At 40.5% G+C, this 18,227-nt stretch overlaps 1 protein-coding gene across 3 annotated transcripts in view; it reads right to left on the minus strand.

Moving 5' to 3' along the window:
- Positions 1-18,227, minus strand: part of tln2b (talin 2b) — a 218,981-nt gene that overhangs the window by 73,501 nt on the left and 127,253 nt on the right. For all 3 annotated transcript variants that reach the window (XM_060914863.1, XM_060914864.1, XM_060914862.1), the window contains 10 exons: positions 16,787-16,942; positions 15,996-16,097; positions 15,825-15,901; positions 14,875-15,058; positions 14,643-14,756; positions 12,309-12,417; positions 3,021-3,229; positions 2,842-2,940; positions 2,535-2,702; positions 701-995 (listed from right to left, as the gene is read on the minus strand). In XM_060914863.1, coding sequence (XP_060770846.1) covers positions 701-995; positions 2,535-2,702; positions 2,842-2,940; positions 3,021-3,229; positions 12,309-12,417; positions 14,643-14,756; positions 14,875-15,058; positions 15,825-15,901; positions 15,996-16,097; positions 16,787-16,942 — 1,513 coding nt within the window. The remainder of the gene's footprint in view (positions 1-700; positions 996-2,534; positions 2,703-2,841; positions 2,941-3,020; positions 3,230-12,308; positions 12,418-14,642; positions 14,757-14,874; positions 15,059-15,824; positions 15,902-15,995; positions 16,098-16,786; positions 16,943-18,227) is intronic.

The following is an 18,227-nucleotide window of genomic DNA, read 5'->3' on the forward strand; positions in this document are numbered from 1 at the left end:
AGGAGTTCAAAGGAAAATGACAAGGGCCTCTACTGGAAATGTGTTACTGATGTATTCTTTTGTGATGCAAAGCTGAGGATGGAAAAGCTAAAACAATATTTATCCTTTTAACCACAACACAGATATGCTTTGCTTGGAAGGTCTGAATAAATGATTTCATTGACCCACAATGTATTATTGTATCACAATAGACAATTACATTTCCTTTTTTAAATAAACCCTTCTAGTCATGAAATCTGTTTTCTGACTGTAATTCAGACCATCTGGAAGAATATGTTTCAGAAAGCACATTCAGACAGGGTCCTTTACCCTGACATGACGACTGATGGCATACTGTGAAAATGAAATTTAAATCAAGTTCATTATACTATACCGATATGTTTACACTATAAATTGCTACAAGACTTAGTGTAGCTCATTTTTACAGAACAAACATACCACGAGAATCAGTTCAGGAATATTTTGAACTGCTAGAAGCTAAATTGGGGTTAAAAACGACCTGGACAATTTCCCCAAATCAAATTCTTTAATACTTGTACAGGTGTTGGGCGTTCCATTGCTATAAACATCATCCAAGCATTTGGCTCATCACTGGGATTTGGCTCATCATTACATCCTGCATAACTAATACTACTTTTTAATTCCTTATTATAAATACTGTTATTGTGATACTGTATATATCAGGGTCTCAGTGCCTCACCTGCATCTCCCATAGACGTGAAGATACTCTCAGTGACGGTCATGATGGTATCAGTGGCCTGGTCATAGCGGCCGATGGGTTCACCACAACTAGCATAGTGGCGCACATGCTGAAGCAAGTCACTAAGTGCCAGGCTGACCGTGCCAGCTGCTGCATTCACCTGCCGAAGCAGCTCAGTCTCGTCCGAGGCAGCATGGCATGCTTTAACACACAACTCCACTGAGCGCTCCACCAGTCTGCCTGCTTCCACCAGCTGCTCCTGGCATACGGGTGAGCTGATGGTGGGGCTTACCACCTTGAGCAAACACAAAAAAACCCACAGAATTAATGCCATTCTTCTGCTGTTAGAGAGAGCTGCTGGATCAATGACAATAGATCATTTTAATTTATCAAGATGTAAAGATAATCATGCACTGCACACCGAGTTTGGGTCAGCTGTTCTAACAAGGGAATTTCTAGGTCAGTCATACATGTACTGTATGTGTCTGGTTGAATGCATGATATCCACCCCTGTATCCATCCACCCAACCCAACCATCCATCCATCCACCCACCCGCCCACCCATCCATCCACCCACCCGCCCACCTCACCCAACCATCCATCCATCCACCTCATCCAACCATCCATCCATCTCATTCATCCACCCATACAGACAGCCAAACATCCAAATATTTATCCATCCGTCCGTCTGTCCGTCCATTCATCCATTCCGGCCATCCACCCACCCATCTATCCATCACCTCCATATAGGGTGCAATCCAAAAAAATTGGCATACCTTATAAAATAAGGAAGACAGATTGCATAAAACAAACATTACACACAATAATTCAAAATTTCTACTGAAACAAAATGAGGAAGAATTTCTCTTATGTTTACTTATGTTTAGAGTAAAATCACTTTCCCGGTGCAAAAACCAAAGAGCTTTCAATACAAAAGAAAGAGACTGTTATTGACCTGCACAAACATGCACAAAATATACAAGTCGTTAAAATCACAACTGGATCCTAACTAAAAGTTTTGCATGTCTGAAACAGTTTTTCCAAGAATTGGACAATGAATACACAGTCTCCCCCACACACTGAGGAGGATGGTAACGCATAGGAAAAAAAAGAACCTTAATATCACAGTTTTAAAATTTCGTTGAGAGTTGAGTTGATTATGAATTAAAAGTTTTAAAATTAACTGCTAAACCAAGTTTCGTGATAAATAAGCTGTTTGGAAACACTGCAAAACACAAATGGAACCTCCTTGAGAAAAGTTGGCCATACTACAAGCAAATGTCCAAAACACCATGGAGCCCTCAGTCTCTATATTTGAAACCTACTGTAAACTTGCAGTCTGCATTGAATGGAAAAGTCCAAACACAAACCTAATAATGTAAAGGATCTTAAAGTTAAGGAGTGGACCATGATTCTTCTACATGCGTCTCCAACCTTGTTAGACATTACAGAAAGAGATTCAGGGCTGTCTTTCTGTCCAGGGAAGGCATAATACAAAAGTATTGTAGGAGAAAAAAAAAAAAGAAATGTACTGCTTAAAAATCAAATAAACCAATACAATGTTTTGTTGTCTGCAAGGTCACTTATCTATTCACCTTTACACCCATCTATCAATCGATCCATCCATCCACATAGCAACTATCTGTCCATTAATCCACTTATCCATCTCCACATGAATGGACATGCATCCATTCATCATTCATGCACCAAAATCAGTCATTCATCTCGGAACCAATTTATCCATCCACCTACACATCCACCCAACTATCCTGACTGCTCACAGTGGCTTGTGACTTTAACCATGCAAACAAAAAGTTGTGGTATGATACCTTACCTTGGTGCAGGCAACTAGCTGTGAAGTGGAGAGGGCGCACTGTGTGGCTGCAGTTATCACACGGTTCTGCAGTGCCGTGTCCTCCGCTACCTGTGCCACATTCTTCGCCTTCAGCACCAGCAGTGCAGCAGCGTTGGCCACTGCTTTGGCCAGGTTCATCATGATGTCCTGCAACGTCAGAAAAATGAGACTGATGGAGATCAGAACAGCTTAACAATAGTTACAATAAAGTTCCTCCGTCTGATTCTGTTAGTGTCCATCCTAATTTATAAGCATGAACACTGAACACAACCACCAATACACACACCTGGAATCTCTCATCGGTCTCTCCCTCTCCGATGTGGCGCAGCAGGTCCCCACTAGCCTGTCCGATGCTACCTGCTGCCGTCAGCACCGTCTGCCTCGGCTAAAACATTCACAGTAGTGTCACAAACCTGAGCCTGGACTCTAACAGAGCACTGTCTAGCTGTGCATGTGTGTACGTACCTCTCCAGACGCCGGCTCAACAGCCCTGAGCAGGTCACATACTGCCCCTGTTAGAGTCCTGGCCGCCCCCATTAGCCTCTGCCCACTGCCCACCTCATCCTCCATGAGAGCTGCCAGCAGCTTCACGCCCTTCGACATCTCCGTCAGATTGGAGGAGATGGTGGTGATGGCACAGCCTACAGCTGTGTAATCAGTGTCTGTAGGGTCACCTTTAGACAGAGACAAGGACAGAAAGCAGTATAATTTTTATATTTCATATTACAGAAATTGTCTGCAAGTCATTTTAACCTGAAAGTAGCAAGGTTAAACTGAAGAAAGAAAAAAATAATAAAAAGACAGTTTAGTTCTCAGAACTACAGAACATCCATTGCTTAACAGATCATGATACTTAAAAGACTTACTCCAACTTAATCTCCATCCACTGCATCTGTACTGCTTGTCATTACAACATACAGACAGTGGTGTCAAATTGAGGGGGCATAAACAAAAAAAAACAAAAAACAACAACCCTGTGGCTCTGTTATGCTGTCTGGGGAAATATACTGACATGGTTTCAGTCCACTTGTCCCTTAGTGGGAAGTGTCACTGCTAATCAATACATAAAGACAATCAGTCAGAAAACTATTATGATGAAACATTTCTACCCTGAGGGGAGTGGTCTCTTCCATGGTAACTCCACCCCATATCTGCAGGAAACAAGGACTTGATGGTATGAAAACCAGAACGTCAAGGATGTAGTAGTTCATCTGGCCTGGTATCAAAACAACCATGACTACCAAAACATCAAACAGAACTGAAAACGTGAGAGAGAGGACCAACCTCCACGACAAATTGGATACAACAAGAAAATCGACAAAGCACTAAAATTTCGTTCTCCAAGGGAAGATCTACTCAAAACATTGACCAGAACTGAATTTGCATGATAAATGAGAGAGGAGATACAATTCTAGTTGGAATAAATTGTGTTAAAGTTGACTTAATTACTAATTTGCTAGCAAAAAATTGACAATACAATGACCAAGTGTTGTGCACAAGGTCTAGTTCTTTCAAATAAAACAATCAGAACTGAAATCCACTGAGAATAGAGGGAGGAGACATGATTCAACTGAAAGTAAACAAAGTTGTAAACAAATTGTGTACAACAGGAAGATCAACAAACAACCAAGTTTTGTTCCTCAAGGGAAGATCTACCCAAAACATTGATCAGAACTAGAATTGGATGAGAAATGAGAGAGGAGATACAATTCTAAGGAGAAGTCCCAAAACTCATTACGGTGACCTAGTTAGCAGTTTGTTAGCAAAAATTTGACCATACAACGACCAAGTACTGTGGAGAATGTTTTATTTGAAAGAATTTGTCAATCAGAACTGAAATCCATTGAGAAAAGAGGGAGGCGATACGATTCAACTGAAAATAAAGTTGTAAACAAATTGTTTACAACAGGAAAATCAAAACAACAAAATGACCAAGTTTTGTTCCTCAAGGGAAGCTCTACCCAAAACATCGATCAAAATTGGAATTGGATGAGAAAAAAAAGAGCGGAAATAAAATTCTAGTGAGAGGCCTGGAAAATTTGTTAATTTGGCCTAATTACTAACTCGTTAGCAAAAAATGTGACAAAACAATGACCAAGTTTTGTGAGGAGTTCTTTCAAACAAAACAATCGGAACGGAGATCCATGGAAAACTGATGGAGATACGATTTAACTGAACTGTGGACGATGGACGCCATGTCATGGCAATAGCTCATCACCCTTATGGCCAGATGAGCTAATAATATAAAACCATATACAATGGCGTTCACAGTTACCAGTTAAACATTGATAGGAGATTCTGGACTGACATGTTTAAAACCGTAATTGCCGTAATACCTGGAGCAACGCCGTAAATAAAATTCTGGTTACTTATTCTTTCCCAAAGGTTGTCCAATATCCATGCACAGTTGTGGAATGTAACTTATTACACTTCCTCAAGCACTGCACTAAAGTACATATTCAAGGTACTTGTACTTTGAGTATTTCCATTTTACGTAACTTTATACTTTTAGTTCACGACATCTCAGGAGAACAATATTGTACTTTTTTTTCCTGCACTACATTTGTCTGACAGCCTTAGCTACTCAGTTAGTATTAAGATTAAAATTTTTCACACCCTTCATGTCCATTTCCAAATTTGGTGATTTTGAATTTGAATGTTTGCAACAAATGGAAGGATAAAGTGTTCATTTAAGGATTTGAGAAAATTATTCTACTTCTCAAGGTAAATAAACTATTCAATAACACTTGGATTAGCTGGAAAATACATTGTTAAAGGAGATATGCAGAACCATGGCCTCACTTTCGTTTATAAATGCCTTGAGACCTCAAAAATGGCACAAGAATAGTTTTAAGCGTTAACAATAAATCTAATATAGCAATTTTTACGATTAAAGTGATTTATATACAGTTGAAACCGTATATTTACATACACTTTAGGAAAAGACACAATCTTTTTTTTTTCTCATAGTCAGACATGAAATCAGACATTCACTTTAACTTTTTCATGTCTGTCTGAATATTTAAAATTATTTCAATGTACTTAATGCCAAATTAATCAGAGAAGGAGTTTTTTTTATTCAATATTTTAATTGCTTTTATCAAATCAGAAGTTTACATACACTTCATCAGTACTTGGTACAATTGCCCTTAAACTGTCTGACTTGGGTCAAACGTTTTGGATAACCTTCAACAAGCTTTGCACAATACTTGACAGGAATTTTGGCCCATTCCTCTTGACAGAACTGGTACAACTGGGTCATATTTTTTGGCTGCTTTGCATGCACATGTCATTTCAGCTCTGCCCACAAATGCTCAATAGGGTTGAGGTCGGGGCTTTGTGATGGCCACTCCAAAACATTGACTTTGTTGTCATCAAGCCATTTTTTGACCAGTTTGGCGGTGTGCTTCGGGTCATTGTCCATTTGGAAGACCCATTTCCGGCCAAGCTTTAACTTCCTGGCAGATGCTTTCAGGTGTTGGTTCAGTATCTCCACATACTGTTCCTTCTTCATTACTCCATTGATTTTGTGAAGTGCCCCAGTACCTCCTGCAGCAAAACAACCCCACAACATGATGCTGCCTCCGCCATGTTTCACTGTTGGTATGGTGTTGTTAGGATTGTAAGCGTCTCCTTTTTTTTCTCCAAACATATCATTGTTGATTATGGCCAAACAGCTCAATTTTAGTTTCATCCGACCACAAGACATGTCTCCAAAAATTGAGATCCTTTCCCCTGTGTTCATTTGCAAACTGTAATCTGGCCTGTTTATGTTTGTGTTGGAGTAATGGCTTTCTCCTGGCAGAGTGGCCCATGTTGGTGCAGAACTCGTTTCACCGTGGACAGTGACACACTCTTACAAGCTTCAGCCATCATCTTCACGAGGTCCTTTGCATTCATTCTTGGGTTCTTACGATGACCAGATGACCAGAACCCGCTCATCTCTGGGACTCAGAATCCGTCTCCTTCCTGTGCGGTATGATGTCTCGACATTCCCACATTGTTTATACTTTCGTATAATGGTTTGAACTGAAGACCGTGGCATCTTCAGGCTTCTTGAAATTTCCCCCAAAGATGAGCCAGACTTGTGCAAGTTAACCATTCTTAGTCTGAGAGCTTGATCAATTTCTTTAGATTTACCCATGTTGTGTACAAGGAAGCACTGTGTTTGAGGTGTTCCTTAAAATACAGTCACAGGTGTGTGTCTCAGGTGTGTCTCCAATTAATTCAAATGTTGCCAATTAACCTATCAGAAGCTTCCAAAGACATGACATCATCATCTGGGTGTTCCTACATTGTTTAAAGGCACACAAACTGCAGTGTATGTAAACTTCTGATTTGATAAAAGCAATTAAAATATTGAATAAAAAACTCCTTCTCTGATTAATTTGGCATTAAGTACATTGAAATAATTTTAAATATTCAGACAGACATGGAAAAGTTAAAGTGAATGTCTGATTTCATGTCTGACTATGAGAAAAAAAAAAAAAAAGGATTGTGTCTTTTCCTAAAGTGTATGTAAATATACGGTTTCAACTGTAGGTAGCGGTCTGAGTGAATGACCTTGACGGCCATAATGTCACAGCAGGAAGTCTATCAGTCTCATCGCCATTTCCGCTATACTAAAACACAGAGCTGACTGCGACTCCGATCCTCCATTTTGAGCTAATTTATCGCCATGCCACGTAGATGTGTTGCTGGTGGGTGCAGCAACATGACAGAAGGTGGATTTACGTTGCATTCATGGCTCAAGAATGTTCAAACTGCAAAGATTTGGACGCGTTTTGCAAGAAGTTCACGGGCACATTGGGGACCTACGAAGTGGTCTCTCCTCTACTCTGCACATTTTAATGAAGACTCGTACGAGACCTCTGATCTGTTGAGGAGCGTTGGCTACAAGTCCGTATTGAAAGAGGGTGCAGTACCAACAATTAAAGAAAAAGAAAACAAGAAAAGGATTTATTTATTTATTTTTAAAGGAAAGGGAGTTCAGTTGCACCAGTTCTCCCAGAGTGAGCCAAGGGTTGTTGCTAAAACCCGGGATGGAACGGGACAGGACATATCGCTCGGGCAGTGACCTCCCCGCGGTTGTTGCTAAAACCAGTGACATCCCGTTCCGTCCCGGGTTTTAGTAATTGCCTGAGCCGAGCAGTAATGGCAGAGTATTCAGTAATGGAGCAGCCGTCTTATTTCTAAACTGGACATTGCTGCCATCTCTCCCTTATGTGGAAGAAGCGAATGAACAACTGAAAGTCAGATTGTTTCAAAACAATCAGCCACAAGAATGGCCTTCAAGAAGCGAGAACACAGACGGGTAAGCTCCAACTCTCATTTGGATACAAAACAACAAAAACGGCATGTTGTTTACCTGCATTTAGATTAATACATGTAACTTGTATTGTGTGTTTGTTACCGGTGTAAGATTATTTAATTTGCTTCAGAATGTGATTGTCTCAGTTCATCTGATTATTTAATTAGACTTTTAGGTTTTATCAGTGAAAATGCATGCATGTACATGTTGCATAAGTTATAAACACCTATCCTGTTTTAATGAGAGTCAATCCACAATCAATGAAGTCAATATGGTCTTAGTTGAGGAAGTCAGTAACGGTATTTCTTACTTTCACCATAAATTTTTATGACTTTGGTCTATAGCTGGAAAAGGCCTCGGGCTTAAAACCGGTTACCGCTGTGACGTCACACACTCAGGGCTGGCTGGCTCAGTGGGGCAGCTCAAATGCCAACTTTGCGGTCGATTTTAACTCTCAAAAATTCCCATTTATGCAGCATACAAGCGAGTCAAGGATGAAGATACTATCCACTCAGAAATTTATTTAAAAATAAAGGTTCTGCGTATCTCCTTTAAAGCTGACAACAAGGCTGTTTTTCTGAGTTCATAAAATGTATTTTAGAGATACATGATTCCCACAGGACGGCAATACTACAAGCATGATGATTTTAAAGAATATGATGCATTACTGTAGACTACTTAAAGTAGTTAAAATGAGCTCAACCACAAACAACTACAGGAGTAAAATGTTAATGTAAAACACACATTAATCCAAATACATCATATATAACAGTAAAACACAGACAGGGACCATTTTACTGCAGAATGAGTACTTTTACTTTTGCTATTGTAAGTACATTTGCCAATGATACTCACATACTTTTGCTAAAGTAAGGTTTTGAATGCAGGACTTTTACTCGTAGTGGAGTATTTTCAGTGTAGCCTTGCTACTTTTACTTAAGTAAAGGATCTGAATACTTCTTCCACCACTGTCCATGCATGATCAGACCCACATAACTACAACCCCGATTCCAAAAAAGTTGGGACAAAGTACAAATTGTAAATAAAAACGGAATGCAATAATTTACAAATCTCAAAAACTGATATTGTATTCACAATAGAACAGACAACATATCAAATGTCGAAAGTGAGACATTTTGAAATTTCATGCCAAATATTGGCTCATTTGAAATTTCATGACAGCAACACATCTCAAAAAAGTTGGGACAGGGGCAATAAGAGGCTGGAAAAGTTAAAGGTACAAAAAAGGAACAGCTGGAGGACCAAATTGCAACTCATTAGGTCAATTGGCAATAGGTCATTAACATGACTGGGTATAAAAAGAGCATCTTGGAGTGGCAGCGGCTCTCAGAAGTAAAGATGGGAAGAGGATCACCAATCCCCCTAATTCTGCGCCGACAAATAGTGGAGCAATATCAGAAAGGAGTTCGACAGTGTAAAATTGCAAAGAGTTTGAACATATCATCATCTACAGTGCATAATATCATCAAAAGATTCAGAGAATCTGGAAGAATCTCTGTGCGTAAGGGTCAAGGCTGGAAAACCATACTGGGTGCCCGTGATCTTCGGGCCCTTAGACGGCACTGCATCACATACAGGCATGCTTCTGTATTGGAAATCACAAAATGGGCTCAGGAATATTTCCAGAGAACATTATCTGTGAATACAATTCACCGTGCCATCCGCCGTTGCCAGCTAAATCTCTATAGTTCAAAGAAGAAGCCGTATCTAAACATGATCCAGAAGCACAGACCAAGGCACTGGGCCAAGGCTCATTTAAAATGGACTGTGGCAAAGTGGAAAACTGTTCTGTGGTCAGACGAATCAAAATTTGAAGTTCTTTATGGAAATCAGGGACGCCGTGTCATTCGGACTAAAGAGGAGAAGGACGACCCAAGTTGTTATCAGCGCTCAGTTCAGAAGCCTGCATCTCTAATGGTATGGGGTTGCATTAGTGCGTGTGGCATGGGCAGCTGACACATCTGGAAAGACACCATCAATGCTGAAAGGTATATCCAGGTTCTAGAGCAACATATGCTCCCATCCAGACGACGTCTCTTTCAGGGAAGACCTTGCATTTTCCAACATGACAATGCCAAACCACATACTGCATCAATTACAGCATCATGGCTGCGTAGAAGAAGGGTCCGGGTACTGAACTGGCCAGCCTGCAGTCCAGATCTTTCACCCATAGAAAACATTTGGCGCATCATAAAACGGAAGATACGACAAAAAAGACCTAAGACAGTTGAGCAACTAGAATCCTACATTAGACAAGAATGGGTTAACATTCCTATCCCTAAACTTGAGCAACTTGTCTCCTCAGTCCCCAGACGTATTCAGACTGTTGTAAAGAGAAAAGGGGATGTCTCACAGTGGTAAACATGGCCTTGTCCCAACTTTTTTGAGATGTGGTGTTGTCATGAAATTTAAAATCACCTAATTTTTCTCTTTAAATGATACATTTTCTCAGTTTAAACATTTGATATGTCATCTATGTTCTATTCTGAGTAAAATATGGAATTTTGAAACTTCCACATCATTGCATTCCATTTTTATTTACAATTTGTACTTTGTCCCAACTTTTTTGGAATCGGGGTTGTACAATGGTACCACACAAAACCCCAATTTCCTCCCTCTCTAAAAGTAGTCGTCTTATTTCGGCTGCTCTCAGTAGGCATTGCCACAGTGGATCATTCGTTTCCATCTCATCCTGTCATCTTCTAAGCATAGTTTCCACCAGCACCCTGCTGGCTCACAGTATTGGTAGCGGTCGTTGGTAACCCGGGCCTCAACCAATCCATTATGGAAATCTATCCAGGCTTGGGATTGGCACCAAGAATGCACTGGCTTGTGCAACCCTAGTGGCTGGGTTTCCCTCTCAAAAGTAGAGCCATCTCTTAATTGTTTTGTATTATTTTACATCTACCTTTTAACTGTGAAATTTATAACGATCAACTGTGAGCTACTGCTCCCTTACGTATTCCCCCCCACTCTCACTGACAGCAGAATGCAAGCAATCAAAGGAATAGGACACTTATGAATGTTGACTTCAACAAATAATTAACCCTGAAACAAGTAAGTAAAGAGCAGTGTTCTCCCCAGAGATTTCAAACAGCATCCTGGTAAACTGTCATTTTGAAATAGCATTTTGCTTCTTGAAATAGCGTCAAAATCCACCCTATATGTTTCACAAATACATTGTCAGTAAAACAGGAAGTTGATGTGCGACAGACCTGAAAACGGTGTACACTGTAGAGAACCCCAAGCTGAAGCTCAGTACCAAATATCAAGCAGTTGTAATGTGTAGTTGCGGAGAAAAGAGTTATGAAAATTTCGTAAATCCATGCTATAGGTTTCGTAAATACATTCAGTCAGTAAACAGGAAGTTGATGTGCAACAGAACTGAAAACGATATACACTGTATAGAACCCCAAGCTGAAGTTTGGTACCAAGTGGCTATGATTTGTGGTTGCTGAGAAAAAAGGTATTTCAGACGGATGGACAGAGGTAAACCAGTATACCCCCCTCCTTTAGAGCGGGGGTATAAATAATAATAATAATAATAATAATAATAATAATAAATAATCATTCTACCAAACTACCGGTTTTGCATAAACGTATATTAACTTCCCCGACAACTTCCATTAGTCTTCCATTACATGCAGCTTTTGAATAAATCGGTTTCCTGAACACGCGTTGGATCTTTTGTCTGTAGTAATGGCACATCGACTATGGACAGGGTGGCTAGAGATTAGTTTGAAAAATTCTAGGGTATTTCTTTAGTGTAATAGTTTAGAAATTTTCATGTAGGTGTATCCAAATTACATAATTACTGTGCAAGAATATCGTGAACACGGCCAATATACACAAAAATACATAGAATAGCTTTACTTTCTCAAACATGCATTTATAATAAGCATTTTCAGAACAAAGAGAGATATAGATATAAGGATTTTGCTAAAAAAAAAAAAAAAGGGGGGGTTGAAGTTTCTGAAAGCTATCAGGCAGATATTTGGCCTATCAAACAGATGGCATACAGAGATTAACTCTAGCAGAAATCTGGCTTGTGCTCACATGGCCTGCCTCCAAAACCCAGGCTCATGCCAAACAGATCAGCTTCAGGACACTGCACATAATATTCCTTCATCAACAGAAATATTTATTAGTGCAAATGAAGAGTGTCTGCTTCCCGACGGCGTCCTTGATGTGGACTGGAAGAAGGCATGTGTCGATATTCATGCTGCAAGTTTCATGTTTTACATCACCAGCAGTTTTCCGCATCCCAACAAAAAGATTTTCGATTCATCCAGGAACATTAAGAAACATGATCTAGCTGTTTGTACCAGATTTTAAAAGCATCTGACTACAGAAACAAACAGGTGAAATGAGAGAAACAAGAAAGGACAGACCAGCTGCTATGGTCCCTTGTGCAAATTTACCTGCAGTAAGATTGACTACGGACGCGGTTCCAGCAGTGATGGCGTCTACTTGCGAATGGATTTCGTGCTTGGATTCATCCACTTTATTCTGAACCCACACCCTGGATGCCTTTTAGAAAAGGAGTGAGACAATGACCAGCAATCCAAAAAAAAAAAATTACATTATTATTTACATGACTCTTTTCATTGGCTGTATTCCACACGACAGATTACATGTCATCACAGCACTGTTATCAGCATGATTTATCAGTTTTGATAAAATAAACAGTTCATGGCTTCCACATTCACAACATGTCAGAGGGAGGTGAGTCTGCTCTGCATCAGGATTACCGAGTCAGGAAACTCAGTCAGAAGCAAACTGCTATGCAATAAATTTAGTATAGGAGTCACAAAGAGAGACTGAAAAACACGAGGGCTGCCAAATACCTTTGAAAACTGCATCTGAATGTTAAATTACTTCAAATTCGAATGCATTTAAAAATATGAACGCCACTATAAATTTTAGACATCGTCAGACAGGGCGACCTTTATACAAATGCACTTTCAGATAAACCAAGCAAGGTAAAACATTATGAGGGAATATTGGATCATAAGAAGCTTGTGTTTAACCCAATATATTCTAAATGTATTACTTGCTCATCTTAAAGAATATTTAGTAACGACTACGAATTATTCAGCAACTACAGAGAAACTAAAAGGAAAGATATAGTCATGAGAGGGAGAAGTAGTTTGGAGACGTATTCAAATAGTGGGAGTTTAAAGGGTAAGAATACATTTTTATCTAGCTCAAGTAATGGTTACGCATTGCTGATGCTTAATTATCTATTTGATAATTCAAAATGCACAAAACAATTATGAAAATAATGAGGTACGAAATAACTGATATATATTTAAGTTATTCCACTCTATCTCGTCGTACTTGAGCTGATAGCCAATGAGGCGCGCAATACCGAGTTGGCTATAAGCCATGTACGAAGAGATTGAGTGGAATAACTGTTTTATTCTATCCAGTCACTGGATTTTGAGGAACGGAGCATTTTTTTTTTTTGCAAATTCGATAAATAAAAACTTTATACAAAACATCCGACAAAATTTCGGCTTAGAATGTAAAACCGATGAAATGACAGTAGAAATTTGTGAAAAATGCTATAATAATTCTTGAAAAATAAAGATACGTTCTTACCATCAAATACTTTCATTCCATATTGTGTTGTGTTTTGGGGGGTGGGTGGGGGGGTGGTTTGTTTTCGAGTAGAGTTTTTATTTTGTCCTTGGTTGGTTCAGCAACACGCGCCACCATTTTGTTTCTCTCTACTCACGGTATATGAGCTGATAGCCTAGTAGAAGAGTAGCCAATCAGAGCATGAGCTTGCTCATATCCAGTGAATGTGGATAGAATATTTCATTGTGTGTGTGTTTGTGCGCACTTATCCTAGATCAAGCAACACAGGGGACATTTAGTTTTGAAAATGTGTGAAAGCTGACTAGACTTGTTAGGCCCAAGATTAAGGTCTCCGCATATTTAAATCGTTTTCAAACTGGTATAATTCCACATGGTTAGACAGACCCCAAATAGCTTCCTATTCTCTCCATTATTCCCTTATATAGAGCAGGGGATTCATCTTATCCACAAAGAGCTGGTGTGGCTCCAGGTTTTTCCAACTAAGCACCAGTCACACCTGATTAAACACGGTTAATCAACTGAGCTTGCTTTTCAAGCAGTAGCTGAACAATTGGAATGGGAAACTATAGTTACACTGGCCCTTTGCAGATAAGAGTGGAGACCCCTGACATTGGCTTTGACATTGTGAAGCCTATAAAAGTGCACCTGTTGGAAATCCCTCGACTTAAAATTTAATATCAAGAAGACATACTTTTTAAAAATTTAATTACAAAGACCATACAATAATAAAATAAGAAAAAAAGTATCCTAAAATTGATGTGCTACTTTTATTCTTCTTTATTACTACTACTCCTACAACTACAGAGCACTTCTATATCAAGCAATACAAAAGGGTCATTTAGCCAGAAGGACCTTTTTTGCCTTTTTGAAGGCCAATATGAAAATGTGAAATATGTAAACCTTATGAAATCCAAATCCTGTTTTGAACAGTGAAATTCATTCCGACAGCCTCAACACATATAAAGACTTTCACATACCGTCACTGTGGACCATACAAAATTCAAGCTCTGCATTTCATTATACAATTCTCTACAGGAAGAAATCTGAGCTGAATTTATTTCACATACATTTAATCTGTTCAGGTGCGTTTACTAATAACTGGCAGTTATCAACGAGTGTGGTAAGGTAGGGATGAGTATGTGTATACTCACCCTGTCCTGTCCCAGTGGTGGTAGGTTGTCCACCTCACCGAGGTCCGCCTGAGCCTGCTGGACCGCCTGCATGCTGCTGTTTATGGTGCCCATAAGCGCTTGCTGAGCCAGGCTCTGATGACGCGCACACGGTACAAGAGACAGGGTTATGCACACGCCCTACTATTTGACATTCAAATCGAATGTGGGAGTGTGGAGGTACAGATGTGCTAATACAGTGTCAGCATCTCACCAATGGGGGCATGTGTCCTCTGTGCATCTGCCCCATAGTGATCTGCTGCTGCGGAGCAGGCATGGTGCCCATGTTAAAAGTGTCCGGCCCGCCAACGGAGCCCGAGCGCATGATGCCGGGGAGTGCCACTGATCCGTGTTCCACTCTGCCCACGCGGTTAAACTGCTGCTGCAAGATAGTAGACCTGCAACACATGCATGCATCATGTTACCAGATATGCACATTTTAATGCACAAAATATATTGAACCTAATTAATTTTGTGCAACACGCATTTTGTGTGTTACCACTGCAGCAACGATTATAAACAGACTTTAAAAGCAATAGAGAAATAATGTGCAGTAGAGCAGTCTCTCCTGTTGTAAATGGGCACTCCAGGCTCTATTGCTTAATTACAGCTCATCGTGAGCAGCCTCCATTTTTGGATTCGAACATGGATAGACATGGCTGCATTGGCGTCTCACGCAGGGGACTACGAGGCAGTGATGCAACATGCAGTCTCCTGTAACAACCAAAAAAGAGCAAGCCCATCTGTAGATCTGATTCTGTCAGAGTCTGAGCCCAGAATGGATAAAAAGCATGCTGCAGGGAGAGGCAGAGAAGCGAGAAACGCGCACGCACACTCTCTCTCTCTCTGCTTCAAGGAACTGGATCTCTTAATTGAAGCCATCCTGATGAATTTGCAGTTTGAAGGAAATAACACCACAATATATTGCTGTGAGCTACTTCCTTCTCAAGGGCAGGATAAAGGCAAAAACATCCCTCGTGTGCGATTAGACATGGCTGCGTGCCAGTTTCTACACCATCACTGGAACGCTTCTGTCTGATTTCAAATCATCCACCTTAACATAATCGACACATGTTCATTACATTATTACATTTAAGCCATTACAAGCAACTCTCTATTAAAGCAAATCAAATGCTTATCATATAATATTAAAAGAACGCATACTTCTTTGGTGAAACCGATTCTTCTAGCATGGTGGACTCTTCATCCCCATCCAAACCAAAGCGGTCCTTGCTCTGTTTCTGTAAAGACCCAAATCAGCATGAGTCACACATGTAGCTTGTGGCTGTAGCTTACAGGGTCTGAGAAACATGGCGGAAAGCTTCGTGTACTTACCTTTTTAAGGATGATGTCTATGTATCCTGCAATAAGTTGGGAGATTTGCTCTCCTTCTGTCGTCTGAACAGAATAGTAGCTTTCTTGGTATTCACCAAAATCCTGCAGGAAGCACACACATTAACTCCGACTAATAAAGTCAAGATAAAGACCATGTAGTGCATCCTAAACATTTATAGCACACCTTATACACATCATCTTGTATATGTATATAGGAGGATTTAGCACACAAAGCAATGATAATTCTAGTTCTTATTTCTCTCACACTTGTGCTTTATTAAGTAGCAAAACCCGAATACATAGTACATAATTATATAATCCTATATACTTGGTGCACTTTGAATACTATGCTGTGAGAATATATAGACGAGGTCAGCTTTCTAACAATCTATGCAATTGTGGTTTTTTTTTTTTTTAAACCTTTATAAAGGACACTTGAAGGCCAGAGCTTCAGGACCTTTCCTTGCACCCTATAATTTGACCTTCAGCTCAACGTGATCATTGTTTGAGACTCATTTCAGCGAACTGGAAACCTTGGCCAGTGCGCAACAATGCATTCAATTTAAATGCGAGGCCAAACATGCCTTGGAGAAAATCTGGAAATTTGCACTGACTACTAATTTTATAACACACAAATATCATTTGAGTGAAGTTTTATCAGTAGAATGCTAGAGTTAGGAAATAATCCAAACCATACACGCAGAGGAATTTTAAATGAGAATTTAAAGGAAGAAGCAGCAGCCCAATAGCAGTGCTTGGAGGACAAGCAAGTTCAGTGCAGACTTGCATACCAATGTGAAACTCTTGGGGGATGCTGCCCATCTCTTCACTGTGGTTAAGGGCCACTCCTGCACTACGTCTTTGGTCCTCTCGTCCACCCGCATCACAGACTCTTTGGTTATTCCCAGCAACCGTGGGACAAGCTTATTCTTGCTCTTCATCTTCTCCTGTTAGAGAACAAATCAGATCATTTTAGCATCATGTCTTAAGACATTTCAAACAGTGTGCGATAACTGACGACACACCAAAACCCTCTTATTCACTAACCCAGATAGCTTTTTTGGGGGGCCTGAAGGGTACAGAAGCAGCTCGATTCCCAAGACTGGCAGGAAAAATGTGAGGGGAGTTGGGTGAATAAACAGCACTTTCCCCTCCCTCCATCGTGGTTGAAATGCCCCTGAGCAAGGCACCGAACCCCCAACTGCTCCCCAGGAGCTGTAGCATAGCTGCCCACTACTCTGGGTATGTGTGTGTGCTCATTGCTCACTTGCGTGTGTTCACTGTTTCAGATGGGTTAAATGCAGAGGAGGAATTTCTCTGTGCTTGAGTGTACATGTGATAAAGGTTTCTTTTGCAGTACTGTAATCTTCTCACTACTGTTCCCCTGGTTTTAAAAATCAGAGGTGGACAAATCCTGAGACGGAGTACTTTTTAAAAAAAATTAAAAATACCGGGGCAGCACGGTGGCGTAGTGGTTAGCGCTGTCGCCTCACAGCAAGAAGGTCTGGGTTCAGGCCCCGTGGCCGGCAAGGGCCTTTCTGTGCGGAGTTTGCATGTTCTCCCCATGGGTTTCCTCCGGGTGCTCCGGTTTCCCCCACAGTCCAAAGACATGCAGGTTAGGTTAACCGGTGACTCTAAATTGAGCGTAGGTGTGAATGTGAGTGTGAATGGTTGTCTGTGTCTATGTGTCAGCCCTGTGATGACCTGGCGACTTGTCCAGGGTGTACCCCGCCTTTTGCCCGTAGTCAGCTGGGATAGGCTCCAGCTTGCCTGCGACCCTGTAGAAGGATAAAGCGACTAGAGATAATGATATGAGATAAAAAATACCCACACACTTTCTCCCCAATTTGATCACCTGTCAATTCCCGGCCACCAGCCAGCACTATCCAATCATATAACTGCCACCAACCAGGGAGGATGAATGCTAACGTGTGCTTCCTCTGAAGCACAAAGCCAAAACTATTGCCTCTTTTCAAACTGCTGTATATGCTGCATCACAGGGCAGTGTAAAACACAACTGGAGGAAAGCGCGATCTGAACTCTTTTGCACACAAAAGCTCACAGACACCTATGATTGTCTTGTGTCACTGTGATTGAGAAAAGAGAGAGAGAAAAAATATCATCCCCTTCCTACCCAGAGAGAGCAGCCATTTTTGCTGCGCAGATGGCTGTGGCATTATTGGATTTCCAACTTGCAATCTTGTGACAATAGGGAGAACAACTTTCTGTTGT

The sequence above is a fragment of the Neoarius graeffei genome, chromosome 2, assembly GCF_027579695.1.
Source record: "Neoarius graeffei isolate fNeoGra1 chromosome 2, fNeoGra1.pri, whole genome shotgun sequence".
NCBI lineage: Eukaryota > Metazoa > Chordata > Actinopteri > Siluriformes > Ariidae > Neoarius > Neoarius graeffei.